Source organism: Leucopleurus acutus, assembly GCF_964270905.1.
Source record: "Leucopleurus acutus genome assembly, chromosome: 5".
In the NCBI taxonomy this organism is placed as follows: Eukaryota; Metazoa; Chordata; class Mammalia; order Artiodactyla; family Delphinidae; genus Leucopleurus; species Leucopleurus acutus.
This window is the reverse complement of record NC_139147.1, coordinates 17,872,785-17,894,666: the sequence shown is the minus strand read 5'-3', so window position 1 is coordinate 17,894,666 and position 21,882 is coordinate 17,872,785. Positions and strand designations below refer to the sequence as shown.

The window sequence follows — 21,882 nt, the reverse complement described above, 5'->3', positions numbered from 1 at the left end:
CTTTTCTCCCTCTTTAGCACTGAAGTTCTGCAGTCCCTTTGTTGACATCACACATCCCACCTGTGACAGATCCTCTGCCACATGCATAAATGTATCTGACCTGGGCTTGGCTTCATTACACCCTGTAAAAAGAAATGGGACAGATACTGAAGAGCACCCAATCACATGCACCCACATCACAGGGAATGAAGAATCCTGTTATGACATCCCAGGTTTATTGCTATAGAAACACGGCAGGCAGCAGGAAGCTGAGAGACTCCAAAAGGAAGATACTAGAAACGCCTTTGCCGAGGGAATTCCTGAAGAACTTCCTCTGGTTGTATGTGTCAGGGTATCTGCGTCAGGGTATCTGAGGATGCTTGCTTGTGTGTTAGTCTTGAAAGGCACAGGCAACACGCCTATGGCAACACTCTTCTAGGGACTTTGAAAATGTTATGAGTGAGAGGGAACAAATGCTTTGCTTGGACCTTGACAGTGAAGGTGTCAGTTGCTGACATGAAGCTGGTGGACCGGGTGCATAGGGAGGGAGAAGGTGTCTCCCTGGAGCAGGTGTGGCTATTATAGTTCCTGAAGTTAGATTAACTTGCCAGGAGGGGGAAAGCGTGACCATTTTGGAGTTCACCAAGTATGCATGAGGACCACGTGTCAGCTTTGCTGTTATTTCCTTACCGAATTTAAATAAATGTATTCCAATAACTTTACGAGCAGTTTGAAAGTAAACTCCCAAGCGGTAATTTGGGGCCCTACGTAGGGTCTCAATTAGACAGAATCTGGGCTGTCTACTTATTTGCTACAGGATATAACCTGAGATCTGCATTTTCTCCAGTAATTGACAGCTGGGGATGGCTCTTGCAGGTAAAGGATGGAGCTGTAAATAGATCCCTCAAGGAAAAATATTTTAACTAGGAAATAGAGCCTTCTGTGGCCAGTCCCCACAGGTGTCACAGGAAGGTACATCAGACCTTAGGTCTCCAGGCCCTGCGTGACAAGAAAATCACTTACTGAATAATACTTTTTCTTGGTCTTGTCCACACACTTGCCCTGCAGGCAGATCCTCCCTTTTCCACATGGTGTCCCTTCCACGGCTGGCAGCTTCTTGGTCAGACACACCATCTGGCCCTGGCGCACCACGGCGCACCAGAGGCGGGCGCACACGTCCATCCCGGGACACACCGAGTACTCGGGCCCGAAGGTCAGGTTGCACTGCTGGCTGGCATCATAGGTCTGTCCCGGCAGTTCCTCGGGGCCCAGGATCTGCTTGCGTGGCAGGTCTAGCAAACAGTTACCTAAAAGAATAACCAAGATTGACCACTGTTCTGTGTTTCTGTTTCAAACCTTGAAAATTATGGATCTGAAAATGCAAGACTCCAGCTGGTGCTGAAACACGATGCATCTACAGATCTGCAGTGTGAGGCCCTGGGGAGGGGACACCCTGTGGATGAGGCTGAGTGCCTCTGTGAGCTCACCAGCACCCACTAGGATTTCCCATGGATGATGTGCTCTGGGGTATACATAATGATGTGCAGTGGTTTGATTAAATAAAATTATTTCATAATAATTAGCTGTGAAAATAGTCATTGTGCTGAGGGACTAACAGAAACTGGGTTGGACCTAGAGGAATAAGATAGTGGGTATAATAACAATAACAACAACAATAATAATAAATAGGTGTTTACAACTTTGAGAAACAAGAGTTTGTCCTTGCACCCTTTCTATATCCCTTTCTCCACTTCCAACTACCCCATTCTTTTCTTTTTTTTTTTGCGGTACGTGGGCCTCTCACTGTTGTGGCCTCTCCTGCTGTGGAGCACAGGCTCCGGACGCGCAGGCTCAGCGGCTATGGCTCACGGGCCCAGCCACTCCGCGGCATGTGCAATCCTCCCGGACTGGGGCACGAACCCGTGTCCCCTGCATCGGGGGGGACCCATCCCCCATCCATGTCACCTTTCCATTAATTCCATAATAAACAAGTGGATGCCTCATTCATTCCTGCACTCAACCAGCATTTGCTTAGCACCTACAATGTTCTAGCAAACATACTAGATATTAGGGATACAGAAAAATGACCCAGATCTGCCCCTAAAGGTCTCCCAATAAACTGAAGGAAATAAAGTCTTTCTCTTAGACTGAAAGAATTTTAATAAAGAGCTTTCAAGCATCACATATCAGGAGCAGTGGGAGGAGAAAAGAAAACATCTTTGATAACTTGGGACTAGGCCCATTTTTTTACTCTTTGCATCTTTTTTCTCCCCTTTGTATCAGTTATTGAATGCAGTTGGTATTTGTTGGGTCTTTGGAGTGTGTCTGTCACAAACAAGTTGGTGCTCTCAGTACGTAGTGATGTGGGGATTATAAAGGGATGGTGGGGGAGGTCAGTAGAAGCTGACATAGACAGTGCAAATTCAGAAGCTGAAATGTGCCTCACCTTCCCCAAAAAGCTTCCCTAAGAAATCCCTTCCCAGTGAGTTAACTCCTTCAACTTCTTCTCTTCATACAGGAGCTTACATATTGCCCATCAGTTCTGGTGTTTTTCTGTCTACTTGATTTTAAGATTTACACACTGATTATTAACAATACTAAAAGTAATTGGGGCTTCCCTGGTGGCGCAGTGGTTGAGAGTCTGCCTGCCGATGCAGGGGACACGGGTTCTTTAAATGTATTAGCTTATTCAGTCTTTACGAGAGAGAACACTATGAAGTAGATTCTTTCATTGTTTTATTTTGCAGATAAGGAAACTGAGGAATATAAAGATGGATCAGTTTCCCAAGGTCCATAGCTGTTAGGGTTTTATGCTCAGAGGCCCATCCTGCCTCTGCTGAGCATGTGGATAGATTGCTTATTTTATTGCTAAAGGGCAGGCATGTGTAGGGATCCTTTAAATGGTAGCTAAAGGAAGAAACAGTTGGTCTAAAGTTTAATTCTGGCAAAACACTAAATGGCTGAGTGTTCTTGGCCAAATTAGTTAACTGCTCCCTAATTTATTTTTAAGATCTGTGAAATGTTTTTCTCCTCACTGTGACACTGGAAGGGTAAAATTAGCTCACAGAGCTATAAGGGGGGACCAGAAAAATAGAAAACAATCATATTGGTACTATGCCCAACATATTTAACAACATTTCAGATGTATTCAAGTCATTCTTTTTATTCAACAAAAGAAAACCATGTTTAAATCCTACTTTCCACTGAGAAATGGAATATTCAGCACATTTTAAGTATACTGCAAATGTTTTTACAACTACACTCAAGTTTCTTCAAAGCGAATACCTTGAAATTTGTCAATCTGTGTTGGAGGCATTATATGAAAATGAATAAAGAGCAAAGTTCCTACTTAACTTCTGAGCCAGAACGTTTGAAGAGGTAAAGCTTCTTAAGGCAAGCCAGAAAAAGCATTAAAAATCAGTATCCAGCCAAAGAGAACTTGGGGAGAAAAACATTAAGTTAAAAGAAAAACATCAACAGCAAGTCAATAGGAAGGAATGGTAGTAAAACCTCACTAAGCTTTGTTTAGAAGATAAAGTGAGATGAGGCCCTTTGGAACTCCGGGAAAAGCATTATCTTCCTTGCTACATAAAAAAGAGCCTGTGTAAACCAGGGAATGCATAGCGGATTGCTGATGGTAGAAGACTGTCAACAGATCTCTGAGGCAGCAAGAATGCTTTCCAGTTCTCCAAAAGTGCTGTTTGAAGAAACTTTTCTCTTTTTTTTAAATTTTACTGAAAAGCACAGACTGTAAGACTGGGTAACTAAATATTAGCTGGGAAGTCTTTAACATGTGTGGGTGCATGTGGCATGGGTCGACCTCGTTTCTCCCAAGCTGAAATAACTCAGCACCTCTCCATGGATATGCGGTCACTGATACCTCCTCTACCTCCCTGATGATGTATGATGTGTGAAAAGAAACGTACAATGCAATTTGGAATAGGCTTATGACAAAGGAGGCTCCAAGATGTGGCCTCTCTTTATGAAGCTTAATACCAAAGTATAAGTTTTAAAAATGTATAACATATTTACTTGGCTATTAAAAAAGAGAGATATCTTAGCTCTATGGTTTTCCCTTAGAGGTCATTTGGAGATGAACTTTTCTTGCTTAAAATAAAATGATTTATTCAGATTTGCTATTCATTTATTACATTAATGCTCTCAACATTAGGATTTGTTGCTGCATTAGTTTCTGTTAACAGTGAAATCTACAGTCTATCCATTCCATCTATATGTTGAATTATGTCCTTTGGCAATAAAATAGGTACAGACAGTGCTACCAAAGGGAAGACTTGGGCCAAGGGACAACCATAAAAAAATCAATATAAAGCCTGATTTCGAATCTCACGATATGAAATATTTAAGATTTAAGTAATAGTGGGTCGGATATACACTTTTCATCTAAAAAATATGTACAATTTGGGGGAGGGCTGAGAGAGGAAATTGATCAGTCTTTTAGAATCCTTTATATTGACCTCTAAAAGTGTCCAATCTATTGTTGACTTTTCTTAATCTGTTTTACTTTTATTCTCAACCATATCTTCACATATTTTAAAATTTATCTTAGCCTGAAATCCTGTCTGGGCTTTGCTGCTGACAGTTTGTCTGTTTATTCTGTTCCACAAAATTGCCAAGTTCTTTTTCCTTTTCTCTCCTCCTTTTTCTCTCCCTCCCTCCTTTCCTTCCTTCCTTCTTTTTATTTTAACATTCTGCGTATATAGATGGATTGTTTCTAAAAGAAAGACAATGAAAATGTGTGCACATCACATATTTGGTTTCACCATCCATGTTAAGTTAAATGCTAAGTTAACTGTTAGGTTATAAGTAAAGTAGAAAATTTAAAAAGTAAGAGCCAGTGATCTGAGATGGATAAATAAAGGAAAGAAAGTGATAGTCTCTCCATGGCCACAAAGTACACTTGGGGTGATGGAAGGTATGCCATGCCTCCAGGAAATGGAGCAGAAAAATCTTTGTTCTTTTATATCTGACTTCTAGCACTGTTTGTCTTTCATATTAATGATAAATGAAACATCAGATGAAGGTTGGTTGCTCTTTATTCTTCTCATTCCCCCGCCCCGCCCCGTTTCTAGCACTGTAGTTATTTCTGTCTTCTCTTCCTTTTTAATACACGCACACTGAAAATAAGAATTGGCCCGAACAGGGAATCCCCTGGTGGTCCAGTTGTTAGGATTCTGCGATTCCACTGCCGGGGGCCGGGTTCGATCCCTGGTCAGGGAACTAAGATCCCGCAAGCTGCATGGTGTGGCAAAAAAACAGAAAACGAATTGGTCCAAATATCCTTGGCCTAGGAAAAATCAATGAGTATACCTAATGAAACTCATTCAAAGAAGGCTCACAACATTGCAAAGTTTCTTCTTTTAGCATCATCTCCCTGGTCTTGCAACTCTTTTCTAAGGTCTTTATTTGCATGTTTAAAAGAGTCACTGATGCATTATGGGTTCAGTGACGAATAAACTAACTTGGGCAATGACAAAGGCACAGACAGCGGTTGCTGACCAAAGTAATTCAAGGGATCTGTTTGTAGTACACCGTTTAGCAGATGTGATGCCAAGGAAATTCAATTAAAAATTCTCTGTGTTAAAGGATGAAGCATAGCTTTTTAAACATATGGGTCACTGTGGACTTAAAGAACATGTTTTACTCACAGACCATGTTAAAGAACATATTTATTGTGAAAATAAAGAGAATACCATCATGGGCCTTGAATTTTATGAGTAGGGCCTTAAAAACTGAATGTTAAGATCTTATTACTAGCTTCACTGTCTACACTTAACAAAGGATTCAGAGAATTGGTTTTCTAATACCACTTTCTCTCCAAAGTTCTGTGTTCAGTAAGTGGCTGTAAACTTAGCTCTTTAAATATGCATTTTTCAAAGCTGTCTTTAGATTTTCCTTAGCAGCCTGTGTCTTGGGTGTTCTTGAGCTGTGTCTGCTTAGGCAGTGGTCCTTCTTATCACCTGGCACTGTGAACTGAGGGATCCAGCAGACAGGGCTATTGTTTTTGGCTTCATGGTTATTAAACATTTGAGAAAAGAAATTTAATAACCTGTTTTTGCTGAACAGTTTCGCTGCCAGTGCTTACCTTTATTTTTGAGGATCATACTCCTAGCCAGCTTGCCTAGAGCTAACTTGTATAAACACTGCAGGAAGTCTGCAAGTATCTTGGCCAGGCTGAGTTGGAAGAGGTAGTCTCCGTAAGACATGGCTTCTTCCTTTCTGAATCACAAATCTGCAGGCCCAGTTATTTTAGAATGTGCACACTGACTTTTCAACCATAACCTAATTGCTGCATATTTCTTGTTGGAACTAAATCGGGAAACACTCAATATTAGGAAATTTAAATTTGGCAGTGGTAGAGTGCTACACATGTCTGGCTACTTATGGCTCATAATTTTAAAAACAAATGAAATGATTCAAATTTAATTGTACTCTAAGACATCATTTCTCCAGCATCGCTGGAGGTGGGAACAAGACAGATAAGCTATTACATAAATGGATTCTCTAGGTAATGTAGTCTTTAGACACCACCTAAAAATTGTATCAATTTTGTGAGACTATCTACCTAAAAACATCAATAGCTTTGCTGCCTTTTATATGAGTGTCCTAATTTAACCTTCCTAAATAACAGAAAATCACTTCTTTTCTGAGTATCAATTATTGTATCCTGCTGAAATCTTGAGGGATTTCAGCAGGATACAATAATGGGGTAAGAGGGTTTCTGACCTTCTGGAACATGGTGCCAGACCACTGTGCTTTTACTGTTTCAGGGCTACTTTTTACAGCTCTTCTGGTTTCTCTCTTATTGTCAAATGATTTTACTTCTTTCTCTCAGCTTACCTGTCTGGCATCCCCTATGCACCCAAATGACTATTTTTTTTTTTTTTTTTTGCTCTAAATAGTTAGTGGCCTAGAAAATTAGAACAGAAAAATAGTAGAACTATTTCTACTACATATGAATGAATGGGCTCTGCTTGCAAATGTGAGTAGCTCCCTACGAGTAAATTGAAAAGGTTTGATGATATGATATCAGCTTAGTCTTCGAACAAAGATGTATTCTGTTTGCTTTTTTGTTTGTTTTCCCATCATCTTGGGCTTTGACTGTCCCCTTGGTTCTCTCCTAAGATCTGGAGTTGAAATGTCAGAACTGCCACCATCTGAAAATCCTGTTGATTAGTTCCTATTGTCATACTTTGGCTTTAACTGACTTAAGTCAGCTTTTGGTTGCAATCTAAACGTTATTAAATTATTTAAATTCAAGTGTAAATGACAGTGCTACAGAGAGTATTGTAGCTTCAGTTCTGCGTCTGTTTTGAAATGAATGTAATTGAACTTTGCCACGGTGTCACAGCTACAGTGCCTTTCTTAGATTCTCATCATTCTGAAATTTCTTTACTCACTATAGGCTACTGATAAAATTGAAGTTTTTGGTGGGATGGGGCAGTTAAAACACAAGACTGCCTAACCAACACATTCAAAAGTGAGAGAGCCTAGGCATGATGAAAGGAATGAATGAATGAATATATTATGAGAATTTCCTGTCCGACAAATGTTGGTAACTGAATTTATTTATTTATTTAACATATAAATGGGGAATTCAGATGTGATTTCCTCAGTGCAAATGAATAAGACCTATTTCTAGCAAAAGTATGGTTTTGGCTGTTATCTACCATGAGATCCTTTGGAGTAGACACAGAAAGATGTATAAAATTTGTTGTAAAATTTAAAAAAATTTGAGTGTAGATTCTTTTAAGTACAGAAATAATGTTTAAAAAATGAAAACAATACTGGGAGCGTCTTTACTGCATGGAAAGTAAAATCATGAATTCCACAAACATGAAATAAATGAATCATTCCAGAAATATGGCAATAGGAACAAAATTCTGCACAGCATTGTAATTAGCTGACCTAATACTTACACAAGGAAAAAAAAGTTGGTTCAATTTTAGCCATAAGTATTTGCTGCCTTAGCAACTAAATCTGTTCATTTAGTGATTCAAAGTTTAGCTCAACCTTTTGGAATGAGTAATGTGTGATTTTGAAATGAAATATTAATGTTATTCCATTTTTAGGAAACTTGAAGAAAAACAGTAAAAGTAATATTAAGAGTGGAAACTAAGATTCCACCCAAGAGGAACATTATTAGATATGGACTTGATCAATGTAGGTAGGCAGGTAATTAGGTAAGCATTCACTCCAGGACTCTATCAGCATTTAATCAGCATTTTAAACTGGGCTAACTAAACAGAAAATTACCACTTTATATTAGTCTAGGAAAAACCTAATACATTGATTCTTGATATTGTTTCTGAATCATCAAGATATTAGGCCATCATTTCAACTAACAAAGAACATTTATTTTGTATTAAGGGAATTTTAAAGCAAGATGGGTGTGGATTCTTTTCAGGAATAGTAAATGTAAGTAGTTGAGAGTAACTGAAGCATTACCAGTTCACCATTAACATAGCAAAAATGAGTTTATGAACATTTTGGCTACAAGATAGCAAAGAACTGTGTAGTGGAATTTCTTTTTGTCTGAAAAGAACTGAATTTATTAATTGTTGTGTAATTATGTAGCCAAAGCTCAAGATAGCCAACTCACTATGAAGTTATAAAAATTTCAAGCCATAAACTTTGTGGAACAAGGAAAAACAGCTATTGCAGATTCTGTTTATCTAACTTTGAACCATACATCATGAGATAAATTTGTGAACAATTATCATGATCAAGAATTTCTGTCACATTCATCACTTCAACCACCAGTTTTAGAAAGAGACATGTTTTAAGAGGAAAAAAAAAAAAAAAAGGAATGAGAAGATGTCCATTTCTGTAATATGAGAAACTTGAACTCTGTGGTCTCTGAAGATCTCTTCCAACTCTACCTCATCTCTTCTCCTGTGTTTCTAATATTTTAAGGTAACAAGGAATGCTAGGAAATTAGCAACAGCTTGTTTCAAAGATTACTTAAGGGTCAGAATTTATTATTTCTAAACTGTGACTTCCTTAGTATTTTTATGTAATTTACAGCACTAATCCTAGATTTGCAGAACTTAATAAAATGTGCTGTGCTCTTGAACTGTACTTAGGGGATAAAGCCAAGGATTTTCTTTTGAAATTCTTAAACTGTTTTCTCACCATTCAGATTGATTTTTCTATTCCTGTTCTGCAGTTTTCACTCCACTTTCAGGAAAACAGGCTGTCAAGATGAAACCAAACTTTTTAGTGAATGCAAATCTAAAGAGCTTCCATTCTTGGTTTTATGTCGCCATAAACAGAATCTGACAGAACTGTCACCTACATTTTAACCACACCCCTATAATAAGGATGTAACAAATAATTCTGAGAGTCATATTAATAGCAGGGAAGCAAGATTATCTGCCAATGTTCTCACAGTAAGCTAGTGGTGAAAGAGGGAATAAAAGCCAGGCTTTCAGGGCACTGGCTAGGCATTCTGTGTGGTCTCCCACATTGCTTCTCTTTGAACTTTGTAATTCAAAAGCAAAAATACCATTGCTATAATGCCACTGAGGACGTTGGCATTACACACAAACAGACAATCCCCTTGTTCCTTTTTCTGACACTTTCTAAGCAACCACTGTCTTAGAGGGTAAGGTGAACACCACGAGGACATAATGAAGTACAACTTGCAATAATTCCAAGTTTTGTTTCTGAGCCTATGGAACTATACATACCATGGCCATCATCCAGGAATTCTGTGATGGTGGCTGAGGTGCATTTGGACCAGGGCTTGGATGCATCAATACTGGTTAGGATGGAAGACATTAAGCGCTTATCTTCTGTGGAACCGAAATTTTCTTCACAGAATTTGGAATCGTCATGGGAGAGGCCAAGTAGATGTCCTAAGGGACAGAACAAATGAAGTGCAAATAATAAGTGATTTTTGTATTTCTACTTTTCTGTGGCAATTATACTAGCACTTGACTTTTTTCCTCCCAATTGTATATGAGTTTATTTTAACTGCCTTTTCTCACAGAGACTGGACCCCCAGGTAAATTAAAGCTGCATGTAGTCAGAGTGGTCACTTCTGGTGAATATTTAGAGGAAAACTGAAAAATTACACTAGAGTAGATGTTCCTATAATCCATCTGGATCACACATGCTCAAGGATATGTAGAAACAGGCCTTATTTAGAATCTAGAATTTGCAAGGCAACTGTGGGATTATGTCATAGCCCTCACTACATATTATTTTGAATGCTTGTCTAATTTTCCATCTTCTCTGACAAACTATAAGCCGCAGGAGATCAGAGAGCATCCCCCAGCCTACCCCCGCCATCCACTGTTGAAAAAAATCTGTATTTAACTCAATGTTCTGCAAGTTACAAACACTTAATAGATGGTATTTGAATGTCAGTGACTTCTATTTTCTTGGCCAAGTAAATAGGTAGCCATAAAAGAGATGACTAGAGGAGAAAAAAAAAAAGATTTCAAGTAAATTTCTGTTTCCATGCATATGTAAGCTTGCTTCACTCCCATTTCTTTTAGTTATTTAGTTGAGTTGTGAAGGTACACTAGTCCCACAAGTAAATGGTATATTTTGAAGATATACTCACTTACACTTAAGAAATGTCTAAAGCACCAAGATGCCCATTACAGAGTGTTAGCGCTTGGAGAGAAAGAAAATACTGAGAAGGTAAGTGATTGTCCACAACTACTCAGGTGGTGCTTGTGCTTAAGTCTACCAAACACGCTCTGTGCAATCCCACACTGCCTTTCCCATTCTATCAAGCTAGGTATTATTTCACAGAGTACATACCATTCTTATAATCTGACTAAATTTTTTTGATTACATAAGATTAATTTTCACATAGTCTAAAGGTATAATGCATTCTCCAATAAATTTAAAATATTGTTGAAAAAAATCCAGGACAACAGTTTGGAGAGACTCTAAAAAGGTAGACAAGTCATCCTAGTAGTGTTTTCTGCAAAGCTTTATAGAATCATACACAAACCATCAAAAAAGAATGTGGAAAATACCACAGAAAAGTGATTACTGCATTCTCCTTGGGTTCCTAAATGCCAATGGCAGGAACTTTGTCCATTCTGCCAAGAAAAAGTCCAGTGAGCAACAGTAAAACCCAACAGAGATGAAATTTTTTATGCCAAACTACTGCTGGCCAACTTGTTAAATCACTAACACCTCATAACAAAATTGTCCACTGAGCAGCTGGTTGATGTTGTGGTTGAAGTTAAGTGGCCAGGGCTCGGTGACCTTCTAAGGCTCCACATTTTGATGCTATTTATGCAGTTATGTACTTCAGTAGCATTTACTAGGCTAGTCAGTTCTCTGTGGGAAACCCTCTCACCACCACTCACTTTCTATTTGATCAGGAGCATAAATGTGCATCATAGTATGTAAAATATCTTCCAAGTAACATGCAAAAGAAGACTGGAAGCAGCTCGTCCAATTTTGGGGTGGTATGTTGAGTTTTTCACCGCACTCACAGAAGAATAGAACCTTTCATTCATGTCCTATTCAAAACTGCTAGAAGTTACTTAGTACATCAAACACTGTTGAGAATGTAGAATGTTTATCAGCTAACACTGTGGCATTAGTGTGGAAGCTTCATACTTGAGTTTTTTCCCCCCTGGCATAGAAGAGGAAGGGAAAGTGGCCTAAGGGGACCTCTATAATATGAATCCAGGTTTTCTACTTTAAAAAATGTGATCTTTGCACTCGATTTCATAAGATATTTATATTTATTTAATGGAGTAATAGTCTTTTCCTCCAAATGTATCTAAATAAATAGCACTTTTTATATGCCTTTGTATTACTGCGTCAAGAGATATTCCCTTCATTTGGAGGCTAAATTTTAGATTTCCGATTTAAATACAAGCCAGGTGGCAAACACCAAATTCGCTTTGAGGGACCTGGGAGAGTACCTTCATTTTCTCTTTTATACAGAATGGTGAAGCCTATAATGTTAAATATCAATCATCTAAGCAAAGCAATTTATTTTAAGATATTTTGGTCTCTTTTAATGAATCTTTTGGCATGCTCTCTGGCCCCTAAATTGCTAATTTATCAATGTAATTTACTTGTTGCTGAAGATACATACAAGAAATGCTTAGACGGCCATCAGAAAAGATTGCCATTCTGGGCATGAACACATCTCAGTTCCACTTAAGCAAGAGCTGAGACGAGATGTGAATTTTGTAAGATCTCCAAGAGTCAGTCAGAAAGGGACTGCCTGAGGGTCAGTTGAGAGAGACAGACTCCTTGGAGGGAGGATGAAAGTTCTGTTTTCCATGAAGAAAGCTTGTCAGCTGGCTGGGAGAGGTATGCTCTCCCAAGGACAAAGAGAGTCATGGGCAATGTGAAGAACGTTTAGGCACCCAAAGAAACAGGCAGCCAGTGCCACAGGAGCTGGAACCAGGGCACAGCAAGAGAGACCCATGTGATTTCCCTTCAGGAGCTGAAGAGGAATTGAAATGGAAGAACAATGTGAGTGATGTCTGGAAGCTCTTCTGGAGAGATGTGACAGGCATACTAAAGGCTGTGAGCGGCCAAAGAAATGGCATTTTCAAATGTGATTCCCCCAATCATTAAGCTAGGACACCTAATGTCAGTCTGAAATCTGCCAATATCTTTGAACCCTGAAATGACAAGTTACATATAAAAGCATATGCTATTTTCAAGGGACACTTACAATCGAGATCACACACTATGATATTCAAAGCTTATTAACAGAGAAAATTCTGGAACCTAGGAAATTTCAAATGTAATGTCATGGCTGACAACAAAACATTTTAAGGAAATGCTGTGAAGAGCTTAATCAGAATTTATCACGATGTCACTGATTGCCTAGGAGTGACTTTTCCAGTGAGAGACTGTTCCTAAATCATCCACAGAAATGTTTAAAGATTAGAGATTAAGGATTTCTCCCACAAGCAGCCTTGGGCAGGATTAGTGCAGCTGAGATTTAAACACGTGTGCCACAGAGAATAAAACAATGTTGGAGAAAATATTGACAACTCCTAAAATAATGTATTGTTTTTTAATCAAAATGTATTTTATGATGAGTTTTTAGAGCAATGCAGACCAGAGTTAGTTGAGGGGTGAGGTCTTGGAGGAGTCAGGGCAAGGGGTTCCAGAAAGCCACAGAGAAAGGCGATTCTTTCCCTTGAAAGACAGAGGAGATACTTCTTTCTCTAGTCCAGGTATAGGAAAAGAGGAAGATTCAAGTCAATTTGGAAAAGGTAAAGGAAGAGATCTGAGGAAGTTAAACCAAGCTACCTTAGTAAAATAGGATGTGAAAAATCCTAGTGAGAGGACAGGGCTGATATGGATTAAGGACCACAATTCAAGGTCTGGGTTTAAAGCAGAGGTCCCAAAGACTCACTGCAAGGAAGCATTAGCATTTGTATTTGGAACCATTTGTAATTAGTAGACGTGCAAAAGATTGAAGAGCGCTTTGTTGGCCTTAATGAAGTTAGGTAATCTTATTTACAATAATATCTTTCTTAGTGAATCTTTAGTTCTTGACTCCTGTTATTGGAAGCCATTTCTCGCCTAAAATCCCAACAGAGTTAAGGACCAAACACAGTTATGTAGTGGGTGAGTTTGTTAATGGCATTTGTATATTCACACACTAAATTTTTTTTTTAAGTATTACAGAAGTCACAGTAAAATTTAGAGAGTAATGCAGGGGTCCAATTCAGTATTTTCCCAAGTGATGCAGCCTCCAGAATTGTGTGTTGCTGTTTGAAATCATTAGTAAAACTCAAGGTGTAAATTAAACGGGCTTCTGTATAAAATACTGACCTATTATTTTTTTTTTAATTTTTTTTAACATCTTTATTGGAGCATAATTGCTTTACAATGGTGTGTTAGTTTCTGCTTTATAACAAAGTGAATCAGCTATACATATACACATATATTAATAGATATTGAATCATGTCATAAATACAACAGTCCTGCTGAGTGCCCATCACACAAAATAACCTCAGGAAGGAGTTTATTTGAATTATGCTAAGGAAATGAGTTTCATGGTAAATTACATTAAAGCAAAGTCTGTAGGGTAGGAGTCTGAGTTTAGTGTTAGCTCAGAAATAGCAAACAATTAGTCTCCTGATAATTTTTCTAGGACAGTAATCGTCTTTTAAAATTGGTAAATGGGTGACATTTCATTAAATAAATTTCATCATGGACATTCACAATGTAGATTTAAAAAGCATCTTGTCTCCTTAAATTCACAAGTGAATCTGGTGTTCTAAAATCTGAGATAATGGACACCCGGGTAAAGACACATTATTTTAAAGGAAAATGTTGGTTCAGCTTCTTATCCAACTCAGTTATTACCGTACAACTAGGGATGACTTATAACATTAACCTCAGGTGGGAAATTGGGTTGTTTTTCTAAACTTTGGTCTGTAAATTAAACAGAATTTCAAGCTCTTGTCTCCTGACCCCAAACTGACCAATAGACAAGGAGACACAGCACCACATCTTTAAAAAATGTCACAAGAAGCTCTGTCATGTGTTTACTTAAGAAAGCACTGCTCAGATGAAGCATCTGTCTCTTAATGACGTGATGTTTTTATTTTTACTTAATTTTCCAGTTAAGATTATTGAGATGCAGGAAGGTCTTGCCAGAGGTTGAAAGGAGAGTCAAAAGCTCACATGGGATCAGAATCTAGACTCCTTGGTGAAGGAAAACAGGAGCTCCAATAATTGGATCCTACGTGTCTATTCAAATGCAAATCCTTATGTAGCAGTGATAAAACTCTTAAAACTTCCATTTCAAAACATTAAACATAAACGCTAAACGTTATATCAATGATGTAACTTAGAAGGAAGAAAACAAATTTTTTCACCTTATAAATAGCTGTGTCAATAACCTTTTGAATCAAATTCAGGATTATCTCCTTCAAAAGGAACACTAGTACACCATTATAGGATAGTGTCCAAATCTTGGGCTCTATAGCCAGATGAACTGGGTTCAAATTTTCCCCGAGCAGTATACTAGTTGTTGACCTTAGACAGGTTTTGAAACTTCTCTGTGTATCAGCGTCCCCTCTTGGGTGACTCATTAATAGTACGTACCTCATGGGATTTTGTGAGGCTTAAAGGATATAAAAGATGCAAAGTGCTTAGAATACGTGCTTGACAAACATAAATACCCAGTGATAGTTAGTTAACTTCATTGTTCTCACTAATATCTTGGTTTTGTCATAACTTTACTTATGGGTATTCTAGTCTTTGATAAATTTTGATATTACTAGACACTCTTGATTTGTGAGAGAAGGCAAAATTTTCTATTCATAAAGGAAAAATCACTCATTAAGTGTGTGATATATTTATTTTATGCCACCTTCAACTTGTTGGCTTTCCACACAAATGACAGACAATCTACAGGCCACCCCTAGAGAAATACAAATTGGGATTTGATTTAAAAACAAACCAACTGATACTAAACGCTAAATCTTTCAATGCTGCCTCCGGACATGGAGCAAAGACCTATTCCCACCTTTCATCTGGGGGCCAAGAAAGACACAGTGTGGCATTGCTCCAAACTGGACAGAAAAAAACGCTCAGTTCATGTTGATTAAAGCTATGGGTTTGAGGTAAATACCAAATTTAAACCTAGCTTCCTTTTACCTCACATCTCACAGTCAGTCCTGACATCTGATTCTGTGCACTTGGCTTTGGTGTATGGTGTTTCCAGGGCCTCTGCAGCTTTTCAAAACATGGGCTCGTTTAATCTAATCATCGGTGGGAGCAGAGTCACATGCAGATCAACATAACCAGAGAACCGCAGAGAATCACTCCAACTGCAGCAAAACATATGCAGCCATACTGTTGTGTCTCGACCACTTCCTAAGCCTCCAGCTGAATATTTGGCCCTGACACTTTGCCTGATTTTAGCTTAGGAAGCATTTTGGAGACTTTCATGGTGGAGAGATTCACTTAGCACATTTTATAATTAACTACTCTAAGGTTAAGCTTCGGACTGTTTGCAAATTATGGATTTCATTAGTCTAAATAAAATCAGATTGCTCCCCCTAGCACATTAGAAGCTGGCCTAACATAAGTAAAATTATTATGTTGGAGAGCCATGTGTACAGCAGGTGAAATCTTTATTATTGAAAGCTGATAATAAAAGTTTGACAAGTTAAAAATATAAACTCCAAATGTAAACTTACATTCACTTGAAACTTGCGACAGTTCACATTTGGATTGTAAAAATTCTTACCTCCACCCAAGGTCCAGGGATGGGGGAATGAGTTCTTGATAGTTTCAAACAACTTTCTTAAACGTCCTAACAATTTACTCAGTGTTGACGTGCCCCTAACATAGCAAGATGGCAGGCAATTTGTTACTGTCTAGGCAGAGTCTAGACGCATCAAACTCTATTTTCCAGAAGCCTGTATTGACATCAGTTGACTATGCATCTGCAGAATCTAGCTCTTTTTTTGGAAAGAACTAGCAGGAAAAGAGAAGTGCTCCCGTTTACACATGGCACGTGAAGAGTCTCTTTTCAGAACTGTTCATTTAAGTCACTTCATTATGACTTTAACATCATGGATAGAAAACGTACAAGATAAGGACTTCAGGCTTGCCTCTGTTTATTGACATTTTACATAATTCTCAATGTAGGGGCATTTTTTGATGAAGGGAGTAAAAGAACAAAAAAACTTTTTATTCAACTATAATGACTTTGTATTTTAAACCACTATGTACAGAAAGAGGAAGCAGTGAGTGGGACATTCCATGTGAAATGGAATTTAAATCTGTTAATAAAAGTATTAATCAAATATATCATTTCACTTCTTATAGAAGAAATAAAGTAGAAAGATCATGGGAACAGCCTGGAAATTTTCTCCACAGCTTATGTTTTGAGCACAGGAATGTATTTACACTGTATGCATGAAGCAAATTGCTCATTTTGGAATGGACTGAAGCGAATTCAAAACACTCTGGCAAAACCGAGGTTTCACAACGTCATTTTATCACCATATGTAGCCTGGATATGTAACCTCCAAATTTGGAAAGTAGTAAATGTCTAATAAAAGGGAAGGGAGGAAATTACATAAGAAGAACAGAGTAGAATTAGAATCCAGAGCATAGTTAATTCAAGCTGATGGCTTCAAGCAACAATCTAAAAATAAAGCGCTAGAAACAGAATAGCAAGCTGCACTACCCAAGATCACACTGGCTGCAGAAGCAAAGCTCTGTAATTGTATACAGATGATTAGGAAATATTTTGTAAGGTTATCTTTACAATTTTTAAGGCTTATACTTTATGACACATGTTCACAATATTTAGGCGAAAAGTGAAATTAAAGAAAAATAAAGCAATTAGAAAACAAAGTGAATGAAAGCCAGATCCCTTTATAAAAGGGAAATTAAATCCATATCCCCCTATTCCCAGACCTTAAATTTCTCAGATTAGGGCACATGTAATACAAAAAGGGAAATTAAGTAGGCACTGTTTGATTGGAGAATGAATTACAGAGAATTCTAAAGAAGTAAATAGAAATGATCCAAACAAGAAATTAAAGGGAACACAGAGCATAGTCAGACATCAAAGAGTTAGGTATGATTTTTTTTTGCAAAGAAACCCACATTTCTCCCACGTTGTTCTCTATAAAACTATGTCCACTATTCTTGTATTATGAAGAAAAGTTCTTATTGTACATATACAGTTTTAATAAAATGTTCTCATTAGCAACTGGCTTCCTACCTCTCTGACTGCTGCCTGCCTGCATAACCTCTTGGTTTAGGAACTCAGGAGGGCTGGGAAAGATGATGCTGGAAGGTTCTTCATTCCAGTCCAGTTGCCTTGGGGATCAATGCAGCCTCAAAGAAGCTGCATTTACTGCCACAGTGGTTTCTTTACAAAGAAACCAGAGGCTGTCAATGTGTAAAAATGGATCACTAGAGGATTGAAGGAACAGCCCTTCCTTCATGGAATCTGTAATCTCTTTCACAAGGTCAGGATTTAGGGCTCATGATCTCATGGGCGGTCGATGCCACAATTCCACTCTGTTGCTTCTTTCTTTCTTCTTCTTTTTTTTTTATTGGAGTAAAATTGCTTTACAATGTTGTGTTAAGTTTCTGCCGTACAATGAAACGAATCAGCTCTATGTATACCTATATCCCCTCCCTCTTGGACCTCCCTCCTCCCAAATTTCCCGCCCCCCCCGCCACATGTAGGTCACCACAGGGCACCGAGCTGAACTCTCTGTGCCATATAGCAGGTTCCCACGAGCTATCTATTTTACATGTGGTAGTGTATTTATGTCAAACCTAATCTCCCAATTCATCCAACCTTCCGCTTCCCCACCTGTGTCCACAAGTCTGTTCTCTACGTCTACGTCTCTATTCCTGCCCTGCAAATATGTTCATCTGTACCATTTTTCTAGATTCCACATATATGCGTTAATATATGATATTTGTTTTTCTCTTTCTGGCTTACTTCACTCTATATGACAGACTCTAGGTCCATCCACATTGCTACAAATGACCCAATTTTGTTCCTTTTTATGGCTGAGTAATATTCCATTGTATATATGTACCACATATTCTTTATGCATTCATCTATCGTTGGACACTTAGGTTGTTTCCATGTCCTGGGTATTATAAATAATGCTGCAATGAACATTGGGGTACATGTGTCCTTTTTGACCTACCTCTCAGAGTAATGAAAATAAAAACAAAAATAAACAAATGGGACTTAATTAAACTTAAAAGCTTTTGCACAGCAAAGGAAACCATAAACAAGACAAAAAGACAACCCTCAGAATGGGAGAGAATATTTGCAAATGAATCAACAGACAAAGGATTAATCTCCAAAATATACAAACAGCTCATGGAGCTCAATATCAAAAAAACAAACAACCCAATTAAAAAATGAGTGGAAGACCTAAGTAGACATTTCCCCAAAGAAGACAGACAGATGGCCAAGAGGCACATGAGAAGATGCTCAACATCACTAATCATTAGAGAAATGCAAATCAAAACTACAATGAGGTATCACCTCACACCGGTCAGAATGGTCATCACCAGAAAATCTACAAACAGCAAATGCTGGAGAGAGTGTGGAGAAAAGGTAACCCTTTTGTACCGTTGGTGGAAATGTAAATTGATACAGCCACTATGGAGAACAGTATGGAGGTTCCTTAAAAAACTAAAAATAGAACTACTATACGACCCAGCAATCCCACTACTGGGCATATATCCTGAGAAAACCATAATTCAAAAGGACACATGTACCCCAATATTCACTGCAGCACTGTTGCTTATTTCTCATCATTCCTCTACTCAGTGTGAGATGAACCAACCTCTACCTACCCAGGGCTTAGAACTTTTCTTATGGAACTTCTCTCACTCTGAATAATGGTGATTAATTACTGGTGTACTTTTTAAATCGTCTCTGTGTCACTACAATGCTCTTGAGTATTTGAACTAATTCTTCTTAGCTTTGCTGCAAAATCAGAATATTGCCTTAGGTGGCTCTTGTGTTTCTCCCACTTATTCGTGCACATACAGAGATATGTAATAAATATCAATGAAGGATCAATGTTAGGCTGTATTTTTTATCAGTGAGTTTAATAGGCATGAATAAGAGAGAGGTGAAGACATAATCCCAGCCCCAAAGCTCAAATGGCATTTGTGTTTTTAAAACACTTGCAGACATACCAGGTCTTCTAGTGCAGCCACCAGAGAGCCATGCCTCATTCATTATTAGTTCACTTTCTAGGGAAGAAATGGAAACTCATTGTCTGAATCTCTTTCCTGAGATAAAAGAGACCATGGAGACAGAGCTGGGGTTCCATCTTGAAGCTAAAGATGCTCAATTAATAAAGTATTAAATTGAATTGTTATCAGTGATGGTGTTGGACAGTTATTTACATTAAGATGTTATGTTTGTGTTTTTTTGCTTAGATGGTAAGAAGAGTGTCAGTTAAGAGCATTAAGATCATGATTAATACATGTGAACTGGCATTTAAGTGCTGATTTCTATTTTACTGCTCCAATATACTGACTTATATAGTTACACTTTTGATGTGAAGTTATTTTAAGTCCCAAAAGAAAACATAGCAGCCAAAAATCAACACATTGTGAAATGTTCTTTGCCTACTAAAATAATGGGGAAAAAGTTTAATTTCTATTTTAAAATTATGGTTTTAGCTTAAGAAAACAATCTGCTTAATAAAATACAGCAAAAAAGTACAATAACTATCAAGCCATATTTTGCCTCCAAAAAGACAATGCTAAAATGTGACACATTAAAAAGTAAATGAACTACCGCGGAGCGGCTAGGCCCGTGAGCCACGGCCGCTGAGCCTGTGCTCCGCAACGGGAGAGGCCACAGCAGTGAGAGGCCCACGTACCGCAAAAAAAAATTTTAAAAAAAGTAAATGAACTAGTTAATTAAAAAGATAAACAGAAGTGTATATGGATATAAATAACAGCTGGTATCTGTAACTTACCCAACTTGGTCCCTGAAATAATTCAATGAAATAGGCATTATTATGCCTATATTTCAGATATGAAAACTGAAGCTTAGAGACTTTAAATAATCAGACCAGCATGACACAGGTAGAAAGTACTTTAGCAAGAACTGAGCCCAGATGGGTATAATTCTAACATTTAATCCTAAGTACTAAATTAACTTCTTATATACATAGTAGCTAGGTCAATTATTAGGAAACACATATTCTTAATTGCTGGGATATTTTTCATATTTAACTCAGTCCTAAATTTCTAGTTTCAGGATTTAGATGAGTTTCTTAATGTCACCAGGTAAGTGACATTTTAAAACCAACCCTGGTAACTGTTAGGTTTTGTTTCATTTGCTTTGCTATTAAAAACAAGACAGGAATGTTGTCCATAATCTATTGATTACCTTCTCCAGGAGCTGACTGTTATCACTCACAGTGGAATAAAACCTGATGAATTTCTGTGTAAACTGATTAGCCCTGGATGAATCAATAGAGTAACTTCTAAGGCAAACATCTCTGCATTCCATTGTCAACTGTGACAAATTTTGTCTGAGTCCTTTATGGATGCTTCAAAAGACAGTAGCACTAGCGAATTTCTCTTAAACTTTTAAATGGCACTGAGAGAAAGGAAATAACTTCTGTGTATGCCTGACTTTGTTTTCCTTCCCTCTTATTAGTTAACCCTAAAAGTACAAATATAAACAAATGTAATCCCCAATGCTGCATCTGAACCAGGAGAAATCTGGAATTAATTGCCAAGTATTTTGGTTCCTGTTGCAGCTGTTACAAGTGTTTGATTTGGCCAGGGAAGAGAAAAGACAATGCATACCAATTTCGTGAGCCACGGTGAAGGCTGCATGGAGACCATCATCTTCAATCACAGCACAGCTGCGTTCGGGAGAACATATGGTCCCAACGTCTGCCATTCCCAGGGTGTCACATGAGTGATGCCCACATAAATCCTGCCCAGGAGAAAGAAAGAAATCATTAAAATCAATTTACATCCAGAAGGAGCCACCTTGTAGAGCCACTTGCTCACTCCAAATGTCAACACTGGGATATGTTTATGGTATCACCTGCTCAGCTCTGGAAACCTTCCAAAGACAAACTAATAGCATTGACTCTTCTAAGCTTCTCTGGGTCCCAGAAGCACAGAAGGGACTCAATTACATTTTAAAAGATGTCATAAGATTGTGGCTTGTCCATTACAATAGCAGTCGCAGCCTTAACAAAGCTGTACTGTGTATATGCAGGCACATATGCCATGGATCACTTTCACATACAGTCACGCTTAGGAAAGCCTTAATATTCTGACCTAAATTCCTGCTAAATTTATTAGAAGCCAAGTCTAATAATTTGTTTTCCATCACAGGGGCAAATTGCAATCACCTATTTATGGCAGAATATAAATTTC

At 38.0% G+C, this 21,882-nt stretch overlaps 1 protein-coding gene across 1 annotated transcript in view; it reads right to left on the bottom strand.

Moving 5' to 3' along the window:
- Positions 1–21,882, bottom strand: part of ADAMTS5 (ADAM metallopeptidase with thrombospondin type 1 motif 5) — a gene marked incomplete at its 5' end in the record, with an annotated part of 43,174 nt that overhangs the window by 9,408 nt on the left and 11,884 nt on the right. The window contains 3 exons of the mRNA XM_082839926.1: positions 1,003–1,286; positions 9,690–9,857; positions 21,298–21,430. Of these exons, the coding sequence (XP_082696052.1) occupies positions 1,003–1,286; positions 9,690–9,857; positions 21,298–21,430 (585 nt within the window). The remainder of the gene's footprint in view (positions 1–1,002; positions 1,287–9,689; positions 9,858–21,297; positions 21,431–21,882) is intronic.